This window comes from Callithrix jacchus, chromosome 22, assembly GCF_049354715.1.
Source record: "Callithrix jacchus isolate 240 chromosome 22, calJac240_pri, whole genome shotgun sequence".
NCBI lineage: Eukaryota > Metazoa > Chordata > Mammalia > Primates > Cebidae > Callithrix > Callithrix jacchus.
In genome coordinates, this window is record NC_133523.1 from 15,557,979 (window position 1) to 15,581,241 (window position 23,263).

General features: G+C 48.7%; 1 protein-coding gene across 6 annotated transcripts in view; it reads right to left on the minus strand.

Moving 5' to 3' along the window:
* Positions 1–23,263, minus strand: part of CPAMD8 (C3 and PZP like alpha-2-macroglobulin domain containing 8) — a 117,392-nt gene that overhangs the window by 48,026 nt on the left and 46,103 nt on the right. For all 6 annotated transcript variants that reach the window (XR_004738251.3, XR_004738250.3, XM_035286103.3 and 3 more), the window contains 6 exons: positions 20,946–21,118; positions 19,591–19,740; positions 18,691–18,852; positions 15,863–16,005; positions 9,570–9,632; positions 5,450–5,681 (listed from right to left, as the gene is read on the minus strand). Coding sequence is in view for 4 of the 6 variants with exons in the window: in XM_035286103.3 (XP_035141994.3) it covers positions 5,450–5,681; positions 9,570–9,632; positions 15,863–16,005; positions 18,691–18,852; positions 19,591–19,740; positions 20,946–21,118 (923 nt within the window). In the remaining 2 variants the exon portion in view is untranslated. The remainder of the gene's footprint in view (positions 1–5,449; positions 5,682–9,569; positions 9,633–15,862; positions 16,006–18,690; positions 18,853–19,590; positions 19,741–20,945; positions 21,119–23,263) is intronic.

The following is a 23,263-nucleotide window of genomic DNA, read 5'->3' on the forward strand; positions in this document are numbered from 1 at the left end:
ACCCCCAGGAAGGTCCCCTTTCCACTTCCCATCAGAACAAACCACCCTCCACTGTCTGCTGCCCCACTTGGCCTTCTCACGCCCATCGGTCTTGCTGCGAGCCCTGTCCTCCCCACGGCCCTCCGTATCCCCACAATCCAGATCTCCCTCAGATGGAAGCTGCCAGTTCCAGCCAGGGCTGCCTTTCCTGCGTGTCCATCCCCTCTGGGACTCCAGATGGATGCGACCTCTCCCACAGTGGGTCCACAGAGTGCTTCTCCTGACCCTCTCTCCAACCGTGCAGCTCCGTGATGTCAGAGTATGGCTCTGTGTATGTATGTGTGTGCTGTGAATGCATGTGTCCCTGGGTGCACATGTGTGTGCAAGTATGCAAGCACACACATGTGCATCTACTGGGTGAAGGCATGTGCGTATGCATGCATGTGTGTGCGCACACATGTGCATGCTATACTGGGTGAAGACGTGTGTATGCATGTTTGTGTGCATGCCATACTGGGTGAAGGCATGTGTGTATGCATGTGTGTGCATGCTATACTGGGTGAAAGCATGTGTGTATGCATGTGTGTGTGTGCATGCTATACTGGGTGAAGGCATGTGCATATGCATGCATGTGTGTGTGTGTGCACACTATACTGGGTGAAGTGTGTGCATACGTGTGTGTGCATGCTAACTTCTGCATGCATGTGTGAGCCTACATGGGTACAGAGTGGCCATGGATGCAGGCATGGGTCTCCATGTGCATGTGTGTATATGGGCGTGCAAGCATGGCATGTATATGCATGTAGCGTGGGTTTACATGTGCATATATATACCATGAAGGTCTGTGTGTGGGTACATCATGTGCATTCTCACACATACTAGTCTCTGTGCATGTGTGTGCATTTTGTGGGGTGCATGCATGTGCACTGTGTGTGCAATTGCAAACACTTTTGCATCCCCTTCATCTAGGAGGAAATCTTTGCTCCACATTCATTTCTCCAACCAGCATATTTGAAGTGCCTACTGGGTGCCCTGCCAGGAACTAAACAGGTGATCAAGACATGAGTGATTGCTCAGCCTCGGAATGCTGTCCCACCCAAGGGCTGACGTGAGAGTGCGGGTGTGACGTGGAACACAGGATGCGAGGAAAATGTGAAGTGGCACATGTGACAGTGTCCTGAATCCTGCCACGGGAAAGGCCCAGCTAGAGCTGAGAGCCAGTGGCTGCTGCAGGGTGCACATCGGGAAGTCCCACATCCCCCGGAGGTGGCATTTTCCCAGGGAGAAAGAAAGGGGCCAGGCGTGGTGGCTCACACCTGTAATCCCAGCACTTTGGGAGGCTGAGGCAGGTGGATCACCTGAGGTCAGGAGTTTGACACCAGCCTGGCCAACATGAGGAAACCCTGTCTCTACTAAAAAATACAATAATTAGCCGGGTGTGGTGGTTGACACCTGCAATCCCAGCTACTCAGGAGGCTGAGGCAGGGGAATCCTTGAACCTGGGAAACAGAGGTTGCAGTGAGCTGAGTTAACACCACTGCACTCCAGCCGGACTCCAAAAGAAAAAAAAAAGGAAGGAAGGAAGGAAGGGAGGGAGGGAGGGAGGGAGGGACAGAAGGAAGGAAGGAAGGAAGGGAGGGAGGGAGGGAGGGAGGGAGGGAGGGAGGGACAGAAGGAAGGAAGGAAGGAAGGAAGGAAGGAAGGAAGGAAGGAAGGAAGGAAGGAAGGAGGGAGGGAAGGAGAGAAAAAAGAAAGAGAAAGAGAAGGAAGGAGGGATGGAGGGAAGGAAGGACTCAACAGCGTCTGTGAGCTGCATTTTCCAGGTCCTGAGTGGAACGAGCAGCTGTCCCCACTGCAGGGTCTGAATGGGTCTGTTTTCTCCGTATCTTGGGGGATGGGCATATGAGCTGGGGTGGTCCTTAAGCACATACGCTGCCCGGCAGGGCTTCCTTCTTCCTGCTGGAAAAGCTGGACACCAGCAAGCGCTCAGAGCTGAGCCGGACACCTGGGGATCCCGCTCACAGGTTTCAGAGGGAAGTCTCCCTTTAGGGGCCTCCCTGCAGGTCAGGGGCAAAGCCTGTGTGTATTGTTTCTTTTGGAAACTGAGATCCTATTCCTCCCAGCCATAATCTATATAAAAAGAACCGTCAAGGATGGATTGTGTAAGGGCTGAGGCCGGGATTTCAGGCACCACTATCTGGCCATTCTAACATCTCCAATTTACCCCTCACCGAAGCCACCCTGTGACCACTGCCTCGGTCCCTTCCTGCCTCCTTGTGTGTTTCCCAGTTGGAGGAGCCTCTGTCCTCCTCCTCCTCCTCTCCTGCTTTCTCAATTTCCCTGACCAGACCCCAAAAGCCCAGCCAGACTGTGTCTCCAGCAGAAGCCAGGAAACATCAAGCTGCCTCCTGCTTCTGTTGCTTGGACATGCTGTTCCCTCTTCATGAATGCCCTTCCTGCCCCTGATGCCTGGCTCAAACATCACCTGCAGACTCTCAGGTTCAGCAGGGCTTCCCCTTCTCTGGGCTGTCCTGGCACCTGCAGACACTGGTTCTAACACACAGGTCCACCACTCATTCCCTGGAGGTCCCCGAACCCATGACAATGCTTCTCTGAGCTTCCTAATGGCCAACGATTCCATCACAGACCCTGCTCCTCGGCCAATACAGCAGCTTGATAAGATGATGCAGATGGCCGGGCATGGTGGCTCATGCCTGTAATCCCAGCACTTTGGGAGGCTAAGGCGGGCAGATCGCTTAAGGTCAAGAGTTCGAGACCAGCCTGGCCAACATAGTGAAACCCTGTCTCTACTAAAAATACAAATATTAGCCGGGCGTGAGGGTGAACACCTGTAATCCCAGCTACTCAGGAGGCTGGGGCAGGAGAATCGCTTGAAACCAGGAGGCAGAGGTTGCAGTGAACTAAGATTGTACCGCTGCACTCCAGCCTGGGCGACAGAGCAAGACCCTGTCTCAAAAAAAAAAAAAAAAAAAAAACAGATAAGGTAAAATTGTAGGCCCAGGACCAGCTGCAGAAGTACCTGTCCCACAAAAACTGAGTATGTTCTAAACACCAACCCCTTCACTCCAGGGCTGAGCTTGGATCTCACATCCCAGGTAACAGGGTCTTCTGATACTGGCACAAGCCACCAGAAGCCAAGAGAGAGGGAGAGAGGGGCCGAGTGCACTGGTTTATTATGCCTGTGATCCCAGCACTCTGGCAGCCGAGGTGGGAGGATCACTTGAGGCCAGGAGTTCAGGACCAGCCTGAGCAACACATGGAGATTCCCATCTCTATGAAAATAAAATAAAATAATTAGCTGGGCATGGTAGTGCACACCTGTAGTCCCAGCTACTTGGGAGGCTGAGGAGGGAGGAGGGAGAATTGCTTGAGTCTAGGAGGTTGAGGCTGCAGTGAGCTGTGATCGTACCACTGCACTCCAGCCCAGGTGATACAATGAGATCCTGCCTCAAAAAAAAAAAGCCTGTAATCCCAGCACTTTGGGAGGCTGAGGTGGGTGGATCAAAAGGTAAGGAGATAAAGACCATCCTGGTCAACATGGTGAAACCCCGTCTCTACGAAAAATACAAAAATTAGCCAGGTGTGGTGGTGCATGCTTGTAATCCCAGCTACTAGGGAGGCTGAGGCAGAAGAATCGCTTGAACCCAGAGGCAGAGTTTACAGTGAGCTGAGATAGCACCACTGCACTCTAGCCTGGCGGCAGAGCGAGGCTCCATCTCAAAAAGAAACAGAGAGAGAGAGAGAGAGAGGCATAGACAGATTCTCCCTCAGAGCCTCCGAAAGGAACCAGCCCTGATGTCGCCCTGAGTTCACATTTCCAGTCTTGTGAACTGTGAGACAATCCATTTCTGTGTGTAAAGCCGCCTGGTTTGGGCGGCCTTGCTAGTCCCGAGAGACTAAGACAGCGGCCTTTCCTGCCGCCTCCAAGAGAGACCTTTGGCCTCACTGTACACCTCTGGCAGACACCAGAATCCCAATAACATGATCAAAAACAGCCCTGCTGATGTTCTCAGTGTCTGCCCGGACTAACTCATTTAACCCTTTAACCACTAGCGAGGCTCTGACACACCAAGAGATTGAAGAACGTGCCCCAATTCAGCAACTCTGTGAGTAAAAACCGGGATTCCAAGCACCCTCTCTGTTCACCACCAGGATTTCCTGGTGCTGTGCTGGGGGTCTGCAAATTAAGGCCCTCAGGCCAAACGGACCCACCACCTCTCTCTGTGGGGCCCACCAGCTAAAGATGGTTTTCATCTTTTTCAAATGGTTAAAAGGGAAAAAATAAGAAGATGAATGATTATTTTGTGACAAATGAAAATTCTATGGAGTGGCTGGGTGTGGTTATCCCAGCACTTTGGGAGGCTGAGGCCAGCAGATCATAAGGTCAAGAGTTTGAGAACAGCCTGGCCAACATGGTGAAACCCCGTCTCTACTGAAAATACAAAAAAAATTAGCCAGGTGTGGTGGCAGGTGCCTGTAATCCCAGCTACTCAGGAGGTTGAGGCAGGAGAATCACTTGAACCCAGGAGGCGGAGCCAAGACCGCACCATTGCACTGCAGCCTGGATGACAGAGAGAGACTTTGTCTCAAAAAAAAAATTCTATGGAGTTCAGATTTCAGTGTGTAGAAATCAAGCTTTTCTTCCTTTTTTTTTTTGAGCCTGTCGCCCAGGCTGGGGTGCAATGGTGTGATCTCACTCAACTCACTGCAACCTCCACCACCTGGGTTCAAGCAATCCTCCTGCCTCAGCCTCCTGAGTAGCTGAGACCACAGATGCCCACCACCAAGCTCAGCTAATTTTGTATTTTTAGTAGAAATGGGGTTTCACTATGTTGGCCAGGCTGGTCGCGAACTCCTGACCTTGTGATCTGCCTGCCTCAGCCTCCCAAACTGCTGATGTTACAGGTGTGAGCCACAGCGCCCAGCCAGAAATCAAGTGTTATTGGGACACAGCCACATCTGTTCAGGTAAGAGATCATGTAGGTTGCTTTCATGCTGTCGGGGCTGAGTTGAGTTGCTGCCACAGGGATTGTACGGCTGGCAAAGACAGAAATATTTCCTATCTGGCGATTTACAGAGAAAGCTCCATGCTATCATACATACGATACCGGTCTGCTAGGCCAGGGAGTCAGGGATGATGGCTCCATTTACACCAAGTCCCTCTCGCTCACACACGTGTCCTCACCTCTTCCCCACCCGGCTTTGATGGTTGGTGAATCAGAGGCCAATCTCATCCCACCCATGCCTCCCCAATAGCACAGATGATGCATCCTCCCCAAAGCCCCCCAGGCTGAGGCCACCCATCCCTTCCTCCCCAACATCAGAGATGCTCTCGCTCTGCAAAATCCCCCAAACTGACAGTGTCCCAGGCCTGCCTCCCTTATGGCACCAATGCAGTCCCAACTCCCCACGGAATGGAAGAAGGCTATGCATTTGGGGGGCTGACTACCTCGGCACAGGTGCCCAAGTAGTTGTAGATGCTGAGTGGGATCTTGACCTGCTCCCCGCGGATGATGAGAGCAGGAAGCGTGAAGTCCACGAAGAAGGGCTTGAAGGTCTTTAGCAGGGAGGGCTCGGCGATACCCAAGCCCTGAGAGGTGGACAGGGCCACGGCCTCACCCACCCAGCTGGTGATGGAGTCCGGAACCTTCACGCTGAGTATCTCCTCACCAGATGGGTCACTGCGGAGAGACAGACAGCCATGATGGGGGGCCCTTCTCCAGGGCCATGCCTTGGGGGGCAGGTGGGCATGGATGACCCAAGCTGCATGGCTCAGGGAAGTACCCTAAGAGCTTGGAAACAAGCATTGAAGGCATCACAAAAACAGCAGCAGGAGAAAACTGTCCTTCAGCCCTGATTCACTCTAATAGAAAACATGGGCTGGGTGCAGTGGCTCATGCCTGTAATCCCAGCACTCTGGGAGGCTGAGGTGGGAGACTGCTTGATCACAGGAGTTGTGGACCACCCTGGGCAAGATGATGAGACCTCGTATCTAAAAAAAAAATAAAAATTAGGCAGGCGTAATGACACATGCCTCTAGTCCCAGCTACTCAGGAGGCTGAGGCGGGAGTTTCACTTGAGCCCAGACAGTCGAGAGTGCAGTAAGCTATGATCCCAGTATTGCAGTCCAGCCTGGGCAACAGAGTGAGATCCCTGCCTCACACACACAAAAAGATTGTTGAAAGAAACTAAAAGAGACAAATAAATGGAAACATATCCCACGTTCATGGATAGGAAGACTTAATAGTGTTAAAATGTCAAAGCTACTCAAAGTGATCTATAGATTTAATGGAACCCCTATCAAAACCCCAATGACTTTTTAATTTTTTTTCTTTTTTTTTCAGAAATAGAAAGCCCCACCTTAAGATTTCACATGGATCTCAAGGGACTCTGGTAGCCAAATAAAGAAACCAGACGAATAAAACTGGAAAACTCACACTTCAAAACTTACCACAAAGCTACCATAATCAAATCAGTGAGTTACTGGCATAAAGACAGACATACAGAGCAATGGAATCAAATGGAGAGCCCAGGAATAAACCTTCACAACATAGTCAAATGATTTTCAACAAGGGTATCAAGGTACGTTAGGGAAACGACAATCTTTTTAACAAAAACAGCTGGAAAAAAACAAATATCCACATGCAAAACAATGAAATTGGACCTTACTTAACACCATATACCAAAGTTAACTCAAAATGAATTCGAGACCTAAAAGTAAAAACTCAAGCTGCAAAACTCCTAGAAGAAAATGGAAGAAGAGCTTCATGACGCTGGGTTTGATGATGATTTCATTGACACGAAAACAAAGGCACAGGCACCAAACAGAGTAGACAAGCTGGACTTCATGAAAACTGCAACATTTTGAGCATGAAGACACTATCAAAGGCTGGCATGGTACCTTCAGGAGGCTGAGGAAGGAGAATCGCTTGAGCCCAGAGTTTGAGACCAGCCTGGGCAACACAGCAAAACCTTATCTCTACAAAAAATTAAAAAATTTAGCCAGGCATGGTGGTATGCACCTGTAGACCCAGCTATTTGGGAGGCTGAGATGGGGAATCACTTAAACATCTGGGTGACAGAGTGAGACCCTGTCAAAAAAGAAGAAGAAGAAGAAGAAGAATAAAAAGGCACTATCAACAGAGTAGAAAGTCAACTCAATGAGATAAAATATTTGGAAGTCATATATCTGATAATGAAATAATATCAGGAATATATACAGAACTCCTGAAACTCAACAACAAAAACAGCAACATGATTCAAAAATGGGCAAATGACCTGAATAGACATTTCTCCAAAGAAGATAGACAAATGACCAATAAATACATGAAAGATGCTCAACATCACTCATCATTAGGGAAATGCAAATAAGAACTACAATGAGATGCCACCTCATTGTATTTAATTAGGATATTAAAAAAGAAAAGGAAAGAAATCAGGCTGGGCACAGTAGCTCACGCCTGTGATCCCAGCACTTTGGGAGGCCAAGGCAGGTGAATCACTTGAGGTCAGGAGTCCAAGACCAGCCTGGCCAACATGGTGAATCCCCATCTCAACTAAAAATACAAAAATTAGCCAGGCGCAGTACTGCGTGCCTATAGTTCCAGCTATTTGGAAGGCTGAGACAGGAGAATTGCTTGAACCTGGGAAGTGGAGGCTGCAGTGAGCCGAGATTGCACCACTGCACTCCAGCCTGGGAAACAGAGTGAGACTCCATCAAAAAGAAAAAAGGAAAGAAGGAAAGAAGGAAGGAAGAAGGGAGGGAGGAGGAAAGAAGGAAGGAAGGAGAGAAGGGAGGGAAGAAGGAAGAAGGAAAGGAGGGAGAGAGGAAGGAAGGAAGGAAGGGAGAGTGGGGGAAGGTGTTCTCTTCCCAGAGTCCACAAGGGGGCGTAGTTTTAAGGGCAAGAATTTCCCAGCACCATGCCCCCCTGCCATCTCTCTCTATAACGGTTTATGTTTAAATATCGTGGGCGTGGGAAGAAACTAAGAGTCAGTCACTGCAGCGGAAGTTCTAAGGAACTCCTTTCATTGGCCAGGGGTCTTAGAGAAGGTGAGGGTTCCTCCCGGGTTAAAAGTCCCCTTCTTCCACATCCCTTCGGACTCCATGTTTGGGTCCCCTTCTAGGAACACACCCTTCACAGAAGCCCTCTTTCTCACTTCTGAATTTCCTCTCTGGGGTCCCCTTCCACACTCCCTTGGGGAAGCCTGTCTTTCCCCTCCTAAACTCCATCTCTCTCTCTATTCCCTAACACTCTTGTGGAAGCTGCTTTCCTCTCCTGGATTGCATCTTTCTAGATTCGCTCACTCAGTGTGAGAGTTAGCTGTTTCTTTCTCTCTCCTTCTCCCGTTTCTCTCTTTAAATAAATCACTTTCTACAAACACTTTTGAGTCCGGCATTTACTGTGCACTGTGCTGTGGTCCCCTCTCATTCTTGAGAGGGCAGGAGGCCAAGAACCTGGAGAAACGTCCTTTCAAGGGAGCTGAGGGCACCCTGAACCCCTGAACCCCAATATTACAGAAGGAAGGAAGAAAGGAAGGAAGGTAGCTTGGTGTATGCCTGTAGTCCTAGTGACTCCGGAAGGCTGAGGTGGGAGGATTGCTTGAGCCCAGGAGTCTGAGGCTGCAGTGAGCTATGATGCCTGGGTGACAGAGTAATACCTCAACTCTAATGAGTAAAAGAAAATAAATTAAACATTTTTCAACAATTAAAGAAAAGCTCACCAGGCACCCAGAAAGTAGATATATTTGAATGATGATAGACAGATAGCCTGTCTTACAGCTGGTGCCCCAGAACAAAACACAATGACCTAGATGTGTTCTGATCAGCAGTGAAACCTTCCCATGATGAGGACACACACGTCCCCACAAAGCAGCCTGAGGGGGTCCCCAGCTGCGTGCCTGCTCTGCCAAGCACTTGCCACAGCACCGGGTGCCTGGAAGAAGGGCGCAGCTCAGCAGTCAGCCCACCTGCTGGCCAGGGCTGGACCAAAAGTCAATTTTCATGCCAAACTCATTTGCCAGGGCACGCCAGTGCCACTGTTTCACTTGTGTCATTGGTGCTCTAACGCTGTGCATTGAAAGAAAAGAGCTCATTGCATCCAGCAGAAAAGTGTTGCCTGCATTCCTGCTTCAAAGAGAACGAAACTGAGGGGTGGGGGGGGGGGATGCAGAAAGGAAATGTGTTGAGAAAGGCATCTTGTTTTTTGACCAAGAGCTGTAGTCCCCTGAGGAGCAAGAAGTGGGGGTAGGTGGGGTCAAGTTCATGTTCCAGGGAACTGTAATCATTTTAATGAGCTCGTTATGCAAACAGAGCAGATAGAATTACCCCAAGAGGGAGTTGTAAGAGGCACAAAGCCCTTGCATTTCATATTTCACAGGCAAACATCCAAATCTGCAGCAGGACTCAAGGCTGACTTCATGGCTTGAAGTTTTATGTGTTAGAAAAAGATGCACAGTGTCTTACTCAGATCGTGGTATCAGGCCTGCCCGTCCCACCAGGGACCCTCTGGACCCGCATGAGTGCCTTTCAGTCAACCGGCAGTGAGCACAGAAAATAAATCTTATCGTACCTGATGTTGAGACAATGCCAAATCCACGTTTCGGGGAAGAAAGTCCTTTTTCTCTTCTCTGTTCTAAGAAAAGAAAAAAAGAAATGATTAAGGTTTCATGAACATAAATCTTATGCAAACCTAGCAGCTTCACATTCTATTTGATCAGATACAATGTATTAATTTCTTTTACCTGGAAGGGTCAACGTTCTATTTGATAGGGATAAAACATGTTAATTCTCTTACTTGGCAGGGTTAACAGTCTACGTGATTAGGACATAACTTGTTCTTTTAAAAACTTTTATTTGGGGTTCAGAAGTACATGGGCAGGTTTGTTATATAGGTAATCATGTGTTACGGGGGTTTGTTGTACAGATTATTTCATCACTCAGGTACTAAGCCCAATAGTTACTATTTCTGATCCTGTCTTCCCATCCCCCACCCTCAAGTAGACCCCAGTGTCTGTTCTCCTCTTTGTGTCCATGTGTGCTCATCATTTTGCTGCCACTTATAAGTGAGAACATGCAGCATTTGGTTTTCTGTCCCTGCATTAGTTTGCTAAGAATAATGGCCTCCAGCTCCATCCATGTTTCCACAGAAGACATGATCTTGTTCTTTTTATGGCTGCATAGTATTCCATGGTATATATGGATCACATTTTCATTATCCAGTCTGTCATTGATGAGCATTTAGGTTGATTTCAGGTCTTTGCTATTGTAAATAGTGTTGCAATGAACATTTGCATGCATGTGTCTTTATGTTAGAATGATTTATATTCCCATGGGTATATACCCAGTAATGGGATTGCTGGGTCAAATGGTAGTTCTGTCTTTAGCTCTTTGAGGAATTGCCACACCGCTTTCCACCATGGTTGAACTAATTTACATTCCCACCAACAATGCATAAGCATCCCCTTTTCTCCACAACCTCACCAGCATCTGTTATTTTTTCTTTCTTTCTTTTTTTCTTTTTTTGAGATGGAGTTTCCTTCTGGCCACCCAGGCTGGAATGTAATGGCACAATCTTGGCTCATGCAACCTCCAACTCCCAGATTCAAGCGATTCTCTAGCCTCAGCCTCCCAAGTAGCTGGGATTACAGGCGCCTACCACTATGCCCAGCTAATTTTGTATTTTTAGTAGAGGCAGGGTCTCACCATGTTAGGCTGGTCTCAAACTCCTGATCTCAGGTGATTCGCCCACCTTGGCCTCTCAAAGACCAGGAATTACAGGCATGGGCCACCACGCCCAGCTTATTTTTTGACTTTTTAATAATGGCCATTCTGACTGGCATGAGATGGTATCTCATCATGGTTTTGATTTGCATTTCCTTTTTTTTTTTTGAGACGGAGTCTCACTCTGTCACCCAGGCTGGAGTGCAATGGCGAGATCTCGGCTTACCGCAACCTCTGCCTCCTGGGTTCAGGCAATTCTCCTGCCTCAGCCTCCTGAGTAGCTGGGATTACAGGCACGTGCCACCATGCCCAGCTAATTTTTTTTTTTTTTTTTTGAGACAGAGTCTTACTCTGTCACCCAGGCTGGAGTGCATGGTGTAATCTCAGCTCACTGCAACCGCCACCTCCCAGGTTCAAGTGATTCTCATGCTTCAGCCTCCTGAATTGCACCTGGAATTATAGGTGTACCACCACACCTGGCTAATATTTGTATGTTAAATAGAGATGGGGTTTCATCATGTTGGCCAAGCTGTTCTGAAACTCCCACCCTCAGATGATCCACCCACCTTGGCCTCTCAAAGTGCTGGGATTACAGGCACGAGCCACCATACCTGGCCTGATTTGTATTTCTCTAATGCTCAGTGACATTGGGCTTTTTTCCCATGCTTGTTGGCTGCATGTATACCTTCTTTGAAAAGTGTCTGTTCAAGGATGTAACGTGTTAATTCTTTTACCTGGCAGGGTTAACATTCTACTTGATTAAGAATAGTACAAGCTACTTGGATAATTGATAATTCTAGAAGAAAAAAAAAAAAGCAGAAGCAAGGCATCAAAAAGGCTTGGCAGAGTCCATCTTAAAACAGTCGTGTCTCCTCTCCTGGATGCAGATGGGAAAAGGGCTCCAGCAGCCACCCTGTGTCCTTCCTTTGCTAATTTCCCTCCCTGTGTTTACCACATTCATCCTCATCATCACAATGAACTCTCCGCCTCCTGCTCACCCATCCTGTTTCCTAACAAGTGCCTTCTCTCATTCTTTTTTCTTTTTTTTTTTTGAGATGGAGTCTCATCTGTCACCCAGGCTGGAGTGCAGTGGCACCATCTTGGCTCACTGCAACCTCTACTTCCCGGGTTCAAGCGATTCTCCTGCCTCAGCCTCCTGAGTAGCTGGGATTACAGGCATACACCATGACAGCCAGCTAATTTTTGTATTTTTAGTAGAGACGGGGTTTCACCATGTTGGTCAGGGTAGTCTTGAACTCCTGACCTCATGATCTGCCCATCTTGGCCTCCCAAAGTGCTGTGATTACAGGCGTGAGCCACCATGCCTGGACCACCTTCATTCATTCTTGTTTGAGCCTCAGAAGCCTCACAGCTCACCTTCCTCAGAGGCTGCTCCTTTCTCAAAAAAAAAAAAAGAAACAAGCCTTTCTCAGAATTTGGCAAAATTAAAAATGTTTCTATCCTTTCAACCATCGCTACCTCTCTTAGGAGCACATGCTGGAAACACCCACAGATGTGTACAAAGACAGACGGGGTGGTTCATAGCGGCACTATGAAATTTAGCAAACAGTCCAAATCGCCATCATTAGGAGGACTGGCTAATCAAAGGATAGCATATTCATTGGTGGAATAGTATATATTTGTTAAAATAAAGAGTGAGGTAAACATGCATTTTCCTATATGGAATGATTTCCAAAACTTATTGTTAACTTTAAAAAGAAATGTGAGTGTGTGGCTCAAGCCTGTAATCCCAGCACTTTGGGAGGCTGAGGTGGGTGGATCACAAGGTCAGGAGATCGAGACCATCCTGGCTAACATGGTGAAACCCCATCTCTACTAAAAATACAAAAATTAGCTGGGCATTGTGGCACATGCCTGGAATCCCCAGTTACTCAGGAGGCTGAGGCAGGAGAATCGTTTGAACCAGGGAGTCAGAGGTTGCAGTGAGGTGAGATCGTGCCAGTGCACTGCAGCCTGGTGACAGAAGGAGACTCCATCTCAAAAAAAAAAAAAAAAAAAAAAGAGTAAAGAACAACATTGTGGTATTTTTCTATTCGTTTTTTCTTTTAAATCCTACATATGCACAGAAGCATATCTAAGAAATTATTCAGGCCGGGAATGGTGGCTCACACCCGTAATCCCAGCACTTTGGGAGGCTGAGACAGGTGGATCTCTGGAGGTCAGGAGTTCAAGACAAGCCTGGCCAACATGATGAAACCCCCTCTCTACTAAAAATACAAAAATTATCTGGGTTTGGTGGTGCCGGCCTATCATCCCAGCTACTCAGGAGGCTGAGGCAGGAATATCACTTGAACCCAGAAGGCAGTGAGCTGAGAACCCACCACTGCACTCCAGCCTGAGCGACAGAGTAAGACTCCATCTCAAAAAAAAAAAAAAAAAAAAAAAAAAGACTATTCAGTATAGTTGCTTCTGAAGAAGGGAATGGACGGTCTGAGGGTGAAAGGAGACTTAAATTTCATTATATATCCTCTCATACTTCTTGAAAAAAAATTTAACCACATTAATATGGTTTAAAAAATACATTGCTCTCAGAATAAGGATGTGTTTGTTCCAGTTACAAAAAGGCATGGGCACTTGCTTTTAAAGGCATTTCTTATGCCTTTCTACATTGAGATTTACAGTTGCCTTCATGGTTTTGAGTTTTACAAAGCTGCTGCTTCTCAACCTGCTCCAGAACAAGCTCTCGGAGTCATGCATGTGAGTGGGTCAGGGCCTTTGGGGTGGCTGCCAGCTGATAGAGGCCCTGGGGCCATCATTCCATCTTCCTTATAGAACCACATCTTGAAAGTGCTTCCATGTGTATCCAAACTACAGTATGGAGCCTAATCTGCCAATCCTCTGATTTTGAATTGGGAAACTAGGAACCCTGTGGGCCTGCCACACTCCTGCTAAATGTGTGGCCTCAACAGGAAGAGCCTGGGAGACTGAAGCACCCTGGAACAACTGTGAAGGGGATGGAGGGGCACATGAAGGTTCCTGTTTTATACAGAGAGGGCTCAAAAGACAGAGAGCACTTCCATGGACAGGCTCATCAGGGCTAGCCACCAGATCAAGAGGTTTCCCAGACAGGTCATACCTCAAAAAGGGAATCATTCTACAAGTTAGAACCTATTTGGCAGTGAGCAATACTGGAACTACTTCATAGCACAATGTGAGTACAGCCAAAGCAGTACTCAGAGGAAAATTCATAATCCTCTAATGGCTTAACGGTTTTTATTTATTTAATTAATTAAATTTTTTTTAAGACAGGGTCTCACTGTGTTACCCAGGCTGGAGTGCAGAAGCACAATCACAGCTCACTGCAGCCAGAACCTTCCCAGGTTCAAGTAATCCTCCAGTCACAGCCTCCTAAGTAGGTAGGACTACAGGCGTGAGTCACCACACATGATTAATCTTTGTATTTTTTGTAGAGAGGAGGTTTTGCCATGTGTCCATGCTGGTCTTGAACTCCTAGGCTCAGGTGATCTGCCTGACTTGGACTCCCAAAGTGCTGGGGTTACAGGCATGAGCCACTGCACCTGGCCAAGTGTTTATATTGAAGATGAGAAAGACTAAGAAGTAATTACTTTGTATCTAACTCATGAAGGTAGAGTTGGAGAAGAAGGAGAAAGAGAGAGTAGAAGGAAGAGGAGGGAAGGATGGGAGGAATGAGGAAAGACAAAAGAAAGAATTCTCTAAACAGTCTCTGGGAGTCGGGAAATCAAGCCCAGGCTTCTCACCCTGCCCAGATCCCTCTGTCCTCACATAGGTCAGCTCTCCTGATGCATTTTCTTCTCTTCCATATCCCTAATCCTGTGCACTACTAGGGCAGGGCTAAGAATTGGGTAGGGAGGAGGCATATAAAGCACTCAGTGTCCTAGCCTGCTATGCCAGTGGCCTCCGAGGAACATTGGGTGATATCTGGAGATATTTTTGGTTGTTACAAAAGGGGAGGAGTGTGACTGACATCTAGTGGGTGGAGGCTAGAAATGCTGCTCATCACCCTACAGTGCAGAGGACACCTCTCCACCACCCCACAGTACAGAGAATGATCCTACCCTGCAATGGACTCAACATCTGTGTCCCCCTGAAAATTCGTATGTTGAAATCTTAACCTCCAAGGTGACGGTGTTGAGGTGAGGCTTCTAAGGGATGATTAGGTTATGAAAGTGGCATGCTTATGAATGCGATTAGGGTCCTTATAAAAGGGACTCCAGGCTGGGTGCGGTGGCTCACGCCTCTAATCCCAGCACTTTGGGAGGCCGTAGCAGGCAAATCACTTGAGGCCAGGAGTTTGAGACCACTGTGGGTAACGTGGTGAAACCGTGTCTCTACTAAAAATACAAAAATGAGCTGGGTGTGGTGGCAAGGGCCTGTGATCCCAGCTACTCAGGAGGGTGAGGCAGAAAGATCACCTGAACCTGGGAGGTGGAGATTGCAGGGAGCCAAGCTTGTGCAACGGAGCCAGGCTCCATCTCAAAAACTAACAAACAAAACAAACTTAGTGATAGCAGTTGTTAATACTATACTTTAAATACACCTGTTATTTAGTTAAAATTTTCTTCCAGGCTGGGCACAGTGGCTCACACCTGTAATCCTAGCACTTCAGGAGGCAATGGCAGGTGAATTACTTGAGGGCAGGAGTTCGAGACCAGCCTGGCCAACATGATGAAACCCCATCTCTACTAAAATACAAAAATTAGCTGGGTGTGGCGGCATGTGCCTGTAATCCCAGCTACTCAGGAGGCTGAGGCAGGAGAATAGCTTGAACCTGGGAGACGGAGATTGTAGGGAGCCGAGATCGTACCACTGCACTCCAGCCTGGGCGACAGAGTGAGACTCCATTTCAAAAAAAAAAAAAGAAAGAAAAGTAAAAGACTCCGGAGAGCTCCCTCATTCCTTCTACCAAATAAGGACAGAGCAAGAAGGAAGAAAACACCATCAACGAAGCAGGAAGTGAGCCCTTACTAGCACCAAATCTGCTGGTACCCTGCTCTTGGACTTCCCAGCCCCTGGAACCATGATAAATACATTTCAGTTGTTTATAAGCCATCTGTTACAGCAGCCAGGAAGGACTAAGACAAGCCCCAAATGTCAATAGTGCCAGGGTTAGAAAAGCTTGCTCAAGGTATAAGCCATTACCTGGGGGGGTTCCTGGAAGGAGCCGCTGCCACCAGGCTTCCTGTGTGGGGCTGGAAGGCAGGGATAGCCTCATCAGTGTAGAGGCCACCATCCTGCCGGTGGTTCAGGCTCACTCGGTCAGTCATCACCACCAGTCCTGTTTCCTAGGCAACAGACAACACCCAAACCATTGGTGGGAAAGTGGAAGCTGACAGCACCCAGAGGCGTAGGGGAATGAATCACCCTGCGGCCACTGTCCCAACATCACTTTTTGGCAGCCTTGGGGCATCATTCTTTTATTCTGGGTTTGGTGGCACAGGCTGGGGATAACATGGGACCCAGTGACCATCCAGGGTGGAGAAGAGAGAACAGCACATTTGACCTGTGGAACCAAATCAAATGGCGCAAACACAAAAGGCCACGTGTTCCATGATTCCATTGAGATGACACACCCAGAACAGGCAAATCCATAGAGACAGAAAGCAGATTGATTGGCAGCTGCCAGGGGCTGAGGGAGGAGAAATAGGGAGTGATTGTTACTGGGGACGGGGTTTCCTTTTGGGGGATGAAAACGTTCTGGAATTAAGTAGAGGTGGTGGTTGCCTAGCACTGTGAATATACTGAATGCCACTGAATTGTACACATTAAAATGGTGAGTTTTATGTTACATGAATTTCATCTCAATTAGAAAATCATGGCCAGGTACGGTGGCTCATGCCTGTAATCCCAGCACTTTGGGAGGTCAAGGTGGGAGGATCACTTGAGTTCAGGAGTTCAACACCAGCCTGGCCAACATGGTGAAACCCCATCTCTACTAAAAATACAAGAATCAGCCAGGCGTGGTGGTGGGTGCCTGTAATCCCAGCTACTTGGGAGGCTGAGGCAGGAGAATCACTGGAACCCAGGAGGTGGAGGTTGCAGCGAGCCGAGATCACACCACTGCACTCCAGCCTGGGCAATGGAGTGAGACTCTGTCTTAAAAAAAAAAAAAAAAGGAAAGAAAGAAAATCAGTTGGCTCAGTACCTCAGTACCTGACCCTGACCAAGGAAAAAAGGAATTAAAAAAAGGTCTTTTTTTTTTTTTTTTTTTTGGCAAATAGAACTGTGTGAACTAGGTGGTGGGTACATGGGTGTTTGTTGTCTAATTCGCTCAACTTTTCTGCATGTTTGGAAAATTTCGTAATAAAAGTAGCACGGTCGGGGAGGAAAGGAGGCCTTCGAAATATTTTTTCTTATTTCTTATTTATTGTTTTGAGATGGAGTCTCGCTCAGCCACCCAGGTTGGAGTGCAGTGGCGTGATCACTGCAACCTCCACCTTCTGGTTCCAGCGAATCTCCTGCCTCAGCCTCTTGAGTAGCTGGGACTACAGGTGCCCGCCATCACGTCTGGCTAATTTTTGTATTTTTTGTAGTGACGGGGTTTCACCATGTTGGCCAGGCTGGTCTTGAACACTTGACCTCAAGTGATGTGCCCGCCTCAGCCTCCCGAAGTCCTGGGATTACAGGAGTGAGACACCACACCCGGCCTGAAATATTTTTTAAAACTGAAATGAAAGGTACCCTCCAATGAGATATGCATTTGGGTGGAGACCACCAGCACCCTAAGGTGTGACCCCGTGTGACCCTGAAGGGCGTGCTTCCATTCCAACCCCTTTCCATCTGTGTCATATTATGACAACCTCCGGAGATGGGCACCTGGTAGTGCTTTTTTTGTTTCTTGGTTTTTGTGTCTTTTTTTTTTTTCTAAGCCAGAGTCTCACTCTATCACCCAGGTTGGAGTGCAGTGGCACAATTTTGGCTCACTGAAACCTCTGACTCCTGGGTTCAAGTGATTCTCTTGCCTCAGCCTCCTGAGTAGCTAGGATTATAGGCAACCACCACCATGCCCAGCTAACTTTTTTGTATTTTTAGTAGAGACAGGGTTTCTCCATGTTAGCCAGGCTGGTCTTGAACTCCTGACCTCAGGTGATCCACCTGCCTCAGCCTCTCAAAGTGTTGGGATTACAGGCGTGAGCCACCATGCCCAGCCACATTAGCCCTTTTTAAGATGGGTCAACTGGAGCTGGGCACAGTGGCTCATGCCTCTAATCCCAGTGACTGGGGAGGCTGAGGCAGAAGGACCACCTGTGCAGTTTGGAACCACTGCCCCCTGGGAACACAGCCACCTTCTGCTTGAAAGTTGCCAGACACATAACCAAGTCAACCAAAGCCCAGGCAGCGCTAATAGCTCCTGGCACCCACAGCTCCCAATGAGGCTTTCCTCCCAGCAAAGCATGTCAATGTCATAACACTTTCCATCACAAGTTCAAGTTACCCACTTGAACCTGACCATTGACAAGCTTATCATTCTGTTCTCCACGGCTTTGCACATTGGAAGGATCTGTTTGTGAGCTTTCATTGGGGAGGAATGAAAAAGAAAAAGTGAAGTTTGGAAGGCTGGGTGCAGTGGCTCATGCTTGTAATCCCAATACTTTGGGAAGTTGAGGCAGGAGGACTGCTTGAGGCCAGGAGTTTGACACCAGCCTGGGCCACATAGCGAGACCCCATCTCTATAAAAAAATAAAATAAAATTAGCCGGGTGAGGTGGCATGCACCTGTAGTTCCGGCTACTTGGGAGACTGAGGTGGGAGGATCCCTTGAGCACAGGTGTTTGAGGCTGCAGTGAGCTATGACTGCACCACTTCACCCCAGTCTGGGCCACAGAGCAAGACCCCACCTCAAAAGAAAGAAAGAAAGAAAAGCTTCCACTTCTATTTCCTTTCAAAACCATCTCTGGATCTCTGAGACTCTTATTTCTAGCAAGAGGACCTCAGAAGGGGGCAGAGGGATCTGAGACCACCTCTCCTTACGGTGAAGGCAAACCCAGAGTCCTTGGTGATGCTCCAGGGCCACGGGAAGACGGAGGAGCGCCGGCGTCGTTGAGCCGTCAGCCCAGCCCACCAAAAAGGACCATCCTCCCTGGACATGCCAAAGGAATCAGACACATCGTAATCTTCCAGTTCCTGGAAAACCTGCAGGAAAGGGGGATAGAGACTGGTCAGCTGAAGTTTTCTTTACCACCCAAACTGGCTCTCGTGGGTGCAGCGTGCTCCCATCCCCACCTCTTTCTAGCACATCATGACAGCCTCCAGGAGATAGGCACTGGTAGCATTAGCCCATTTTAAGATGGGCAAACAGGAGCCAAGCACAGTGGCTCACGCCTCTAATCCCAGGCACTTGGGAGGCTGAGGCAGGAGGACGGCTTGAGCAAAGGAGTTTGAGACTAGCCTGGGCAACATAGCAAGCCCCTATCCCTACAAAAGATAGAAAAAATTAGCCAGGCGTGGTGGTGTGTGCCTTCAGTCCCAGCTACTCTGGAGGCTGAGGTGGGAGGATCGCTTGGGCCCAGGAGGTGGTGGCTACAGTAAGCTATGATCACGCCACCACACTCCAGCCCGGGAAACAGAGCAACAAGACCCGAACTCTAAAAATAAGATAGGCGAATTGGAGCCAGAGACACAAGACCTGGTCCAATGTCATGTTGCAAAGGTCTGATGACCTTGACTCCCTGATCTCGCAACTGCACTAAAGCAGCAGGAAAGATTTATCAGACGCCCATTGGGTTCCCTGAGAAATGAACTCGAAGGAGAAAGCGAATCTGAATTCAAACACAGCTCTTCATTTATTGGAATGGGAGATGGGAAAGGGAGAGCAGGAGAAGGTAAGGCCCCTTGGAGGTGCTAGAATCCAAGCCTGAGGGCTCTGCTCACCTGGGCAGGAGTCAGTCGGAACCCAGACCTGAGCAGGTAGACGCTCTTATCCACTGCAGCGACGCACACACAGCTGCCCCTTGCAGCCCTGATCCTCAAGTCAACAACCTCTCCAGGCTGGGTCTCGTTTGCTGAATATGTCACTGAAACCTGGGCACAAATGCAGCAAGGGATAAGAAACTTGGTTCAGCTGGCTGGGCACGGTGGCTCATGCCTGTAATCCCAGCACTTTGGGAGGCTGAGTCGGGTAGATCACCTGAGGTCAGGAGTTCAAGACCAGCCTAGCCAACATGGTGAAACCCCATCTCTACCAAAAATACAAAAATTAGCCAATTGAAAAGTGGTACGTGCCTGTAATCCCAGCTACTAGGGAGGCTAAGGCAGGATTGCTTGAAGCTGGGAGGCAGAGGTTGCAGTGACCCGAGATGGCGCCACTGCACCCCAGCCTGGGCAACAGGAGTGAAACTCTGTCTCAAACAAACAAAAAGAAATTTGGTTCAATCCAGGTTTGGTCCAATCCAGAGGCATCACTTCCACCTCACCCATCCACCCCCTGCCCACAAGGAGAGTCGATCTTTGCCAGCTCAGCTGGGAACCTGGCCTCGCTACCTGAGGGAGCTGGTCCCACACTGTGATGGACAGTTGGTCACTGTGTGGTGGACACAAAAAACAGGAAAGGGAGAGACAGGGAGAGATAGGAAGGCGGGTGCTATTGGAGAGCATGTGGCAGTTTGTTTAGAAGTTGAGGGAGGAGCCAGGCACAGTGGCTCAAACCTGTAATCCCAGCACTTTCAGAGGCAGAGGCACGTGAATCACTCGAGGCCAGGAGTTTGAGACCAGCCTGGCCAACATGGTGAAACCCCATCTCTACTAAAAATACAAAAATTAGCCAGATGTGGTGGTGTGTGCCTGTAGTCTCAACTACTTGGGAGGCCGAGGCAGGAGAATTGCTTGAACCCGGGAGGCAGAGGCTGAAGTGAGCTGAGATCGTGCCACTGCACTCCAGCCTGGGAGACAGAGTGAGACTCTGCCTCAAGAACAAAAAAGAAGAAGAAGAAGTTGCAGGGACAGGGACAGGAGGCTGAGGGTGCTGATGGAAACAAGCGCTGTCCCTTAAATCCTGAATTCAGCAAAGGCAGAGAACAGCTGACGGCTTTCCCTATGTGTCGTGAATGCAATCTCCTTTTGGGTGACTTTTGGAGATGCTTCAGTAAAGATGCAACATGTTCCCACAATTCCTTACATCATCCGCGACACAACATGAGTCTCATGTGCACACAGACCTCCTGGCCAGCATCTTGGCGAAGCCCCCGTGGCACCTGGCTGTGTCCCAGGTTTGGTGCACGATGCTCTACCTGGTTTTCAAAGAAGGTCTCAACTGCAAACTGGAGGCTATCGGCGACCCCCTCTCCATTCTCCCTGACGTAGAAGACCAGCAGGCGACCAAGGGGGACCATGCTGGGGGTCACGGCCAGACGAAGAGAGGTCACGCACACGTTGACCTCGGCTGCTGGGGCTGGTGGGGGCTCTGAGGTGAGCAAAAGTAGAGGGAGGTGGTGAATTCTCCGTGTCCGATGTGTAATCTCCGCCATTCAAGCCCGGCCCCAAGTTGCCCTGCTCTATACTCCTGTCTATGCATTGAGACATTCCACATCTCTGGTTTGGAAATGCCCTTCCCAGGCTACATCCTCGGTCAATGCCGATTCTTCCCATTGACTCAGCTCCAGGGTCATCATAGGCTCCTACAGAGCAGGCTGAAATTGGCCTAGAATCACTCCCTCCGTTAGGGAGCGTGGTCCCTGCTCCCTAACCAGCCCTCTGTTTCCTCTGTGGACAGCAAAACCACCTTGCCCTGTCCAGGCAGCACCACTCCAGCCCCCCAGTATGCCCTTAGCCCCTGATCCCTCCCTCTGATTAGTTCCGTCTTGCGGAGGCTGGGGGCCAGTGGACTTGCAGCCATTATTTGCTGACTTGAGCAGAGTTCACACTTCCTTCCCTGCGGGTAAATGATCCTTAAAAGATAGAGGATCTTAGAAGCCTGTCCAGGAGCTCCCAAATACTCTATGGCAGGAGGATGAGAGTAAAAGGCTCCCAGTTCCAGCATGGGCCATCTGTCGGCTGGTTCTGTACAGAGCTCAGAGCCACCAGTGGACAGGAGGGGTAGGGAGAAGTGGGCCAACAGGAGGAGGTGGGTACTCAATCAGCCTTGGGGTTCAAATTCTGGCTCTGGCCCCTACTAGGCAATGGGAAAGTCCCTGAAACCCCCACCCCAAGTCACAGCCCATTCATCTGCAGGTGGACACAGTGGAACCACCACCATCCCAGGCTGTGGTGGGGTTAAGTGAGGGCAGAGTGTGAGGTCTTGTCCAGGGCTGTCCCTGGACAAGAGTCCCGGGAAGACATAAAGCCCCTGTTATTTCACCCAGAAGAGAACAAGAGGATGCAGGTGCACCACACCCAAAGCACAACTCTGGCCAGCAGATCTCAGCCAAGGCAATTCTGCTACCCAGGGGATACTGGCAATGTCTGCAGATTTTTTTTGGTCGTCACTGCTGGAGGGGATGCTACTGGCTTCCAGTGAGTAGAGGCCAGAGATGCTACTCAACATCCTACAGTGCATGGGATGGCCCCAAATGTTGACAGGGCAGACGGGGAGAAAGCCTGCCTAAGAAAGAGTGAACCTGTCTATCTATCTGTCTATCCATTCCATCCATCTATCCACTCATCTATCTAGCCATCCATCCATCTCTTCATCCATGATCTACCCATTCATCTACCCACCCACCATCCACCCATCCCTCTATTCATCAACGTCCATCATCCACATAACCAACCACCCACCACCACTATCCATCCATCCACCCATCCCTCTATTCATCCATCCAACACCCACCCACCCACTATCCATCCATTTATCCATCTATCATCCACCCATCCACTATCCATCCACCCATCTGTTCATCCATAATTCACCCATCCACTATCCATCCATCCATCTATTCAATCATCATTCACCCACCCACTATTCATCCATTCATCTATCCTTCTGTCCATCATTCATCCATCCATCTGTCCATTCATCCATCCTTCTGTTCATCCATGTATCTGTCCATTCCTTCCTCCATCTATCTATCCATCTTTCTGTCCATCCATCCTTCTGTCCATCCATCCATTCATCCATCCATCTATCTACCCATCTATCTGTCCATTCATCCATCCATTCATGTATCTATCCAAGCATCCATCCATCCATCTTCCCATCTGTCCATTCATCCATCCATTCATGTATCTATTCAAGCATCCATCCATCCATCTTCCCATCTGTCCATTCATCCATCCATTCATGTATCTATCCAAGCATCCATCCATCCATCTTCCCATCTGTCCATTCATCCATCCATTCATGTATCTATCCAAGCATCCATCCATCCATCTTCCCATCTGTCCATTCATCCATCCATTCATGTATCTATCCAAGCATCCATCCATCCATCTTCCCATCTGTCCATTCATCCATCCATTCATGTATCTATCCAAGCATCCATCCATCCATCTTCCCATCTGTCCATTCATCCATCCATTCATGTATCTATCCAAGCATTCATCCATCCATCTTCTCATCTGTCCATTCATCCATTGATCCATTCCTCCATCAACTATAGGGCTACTGGCA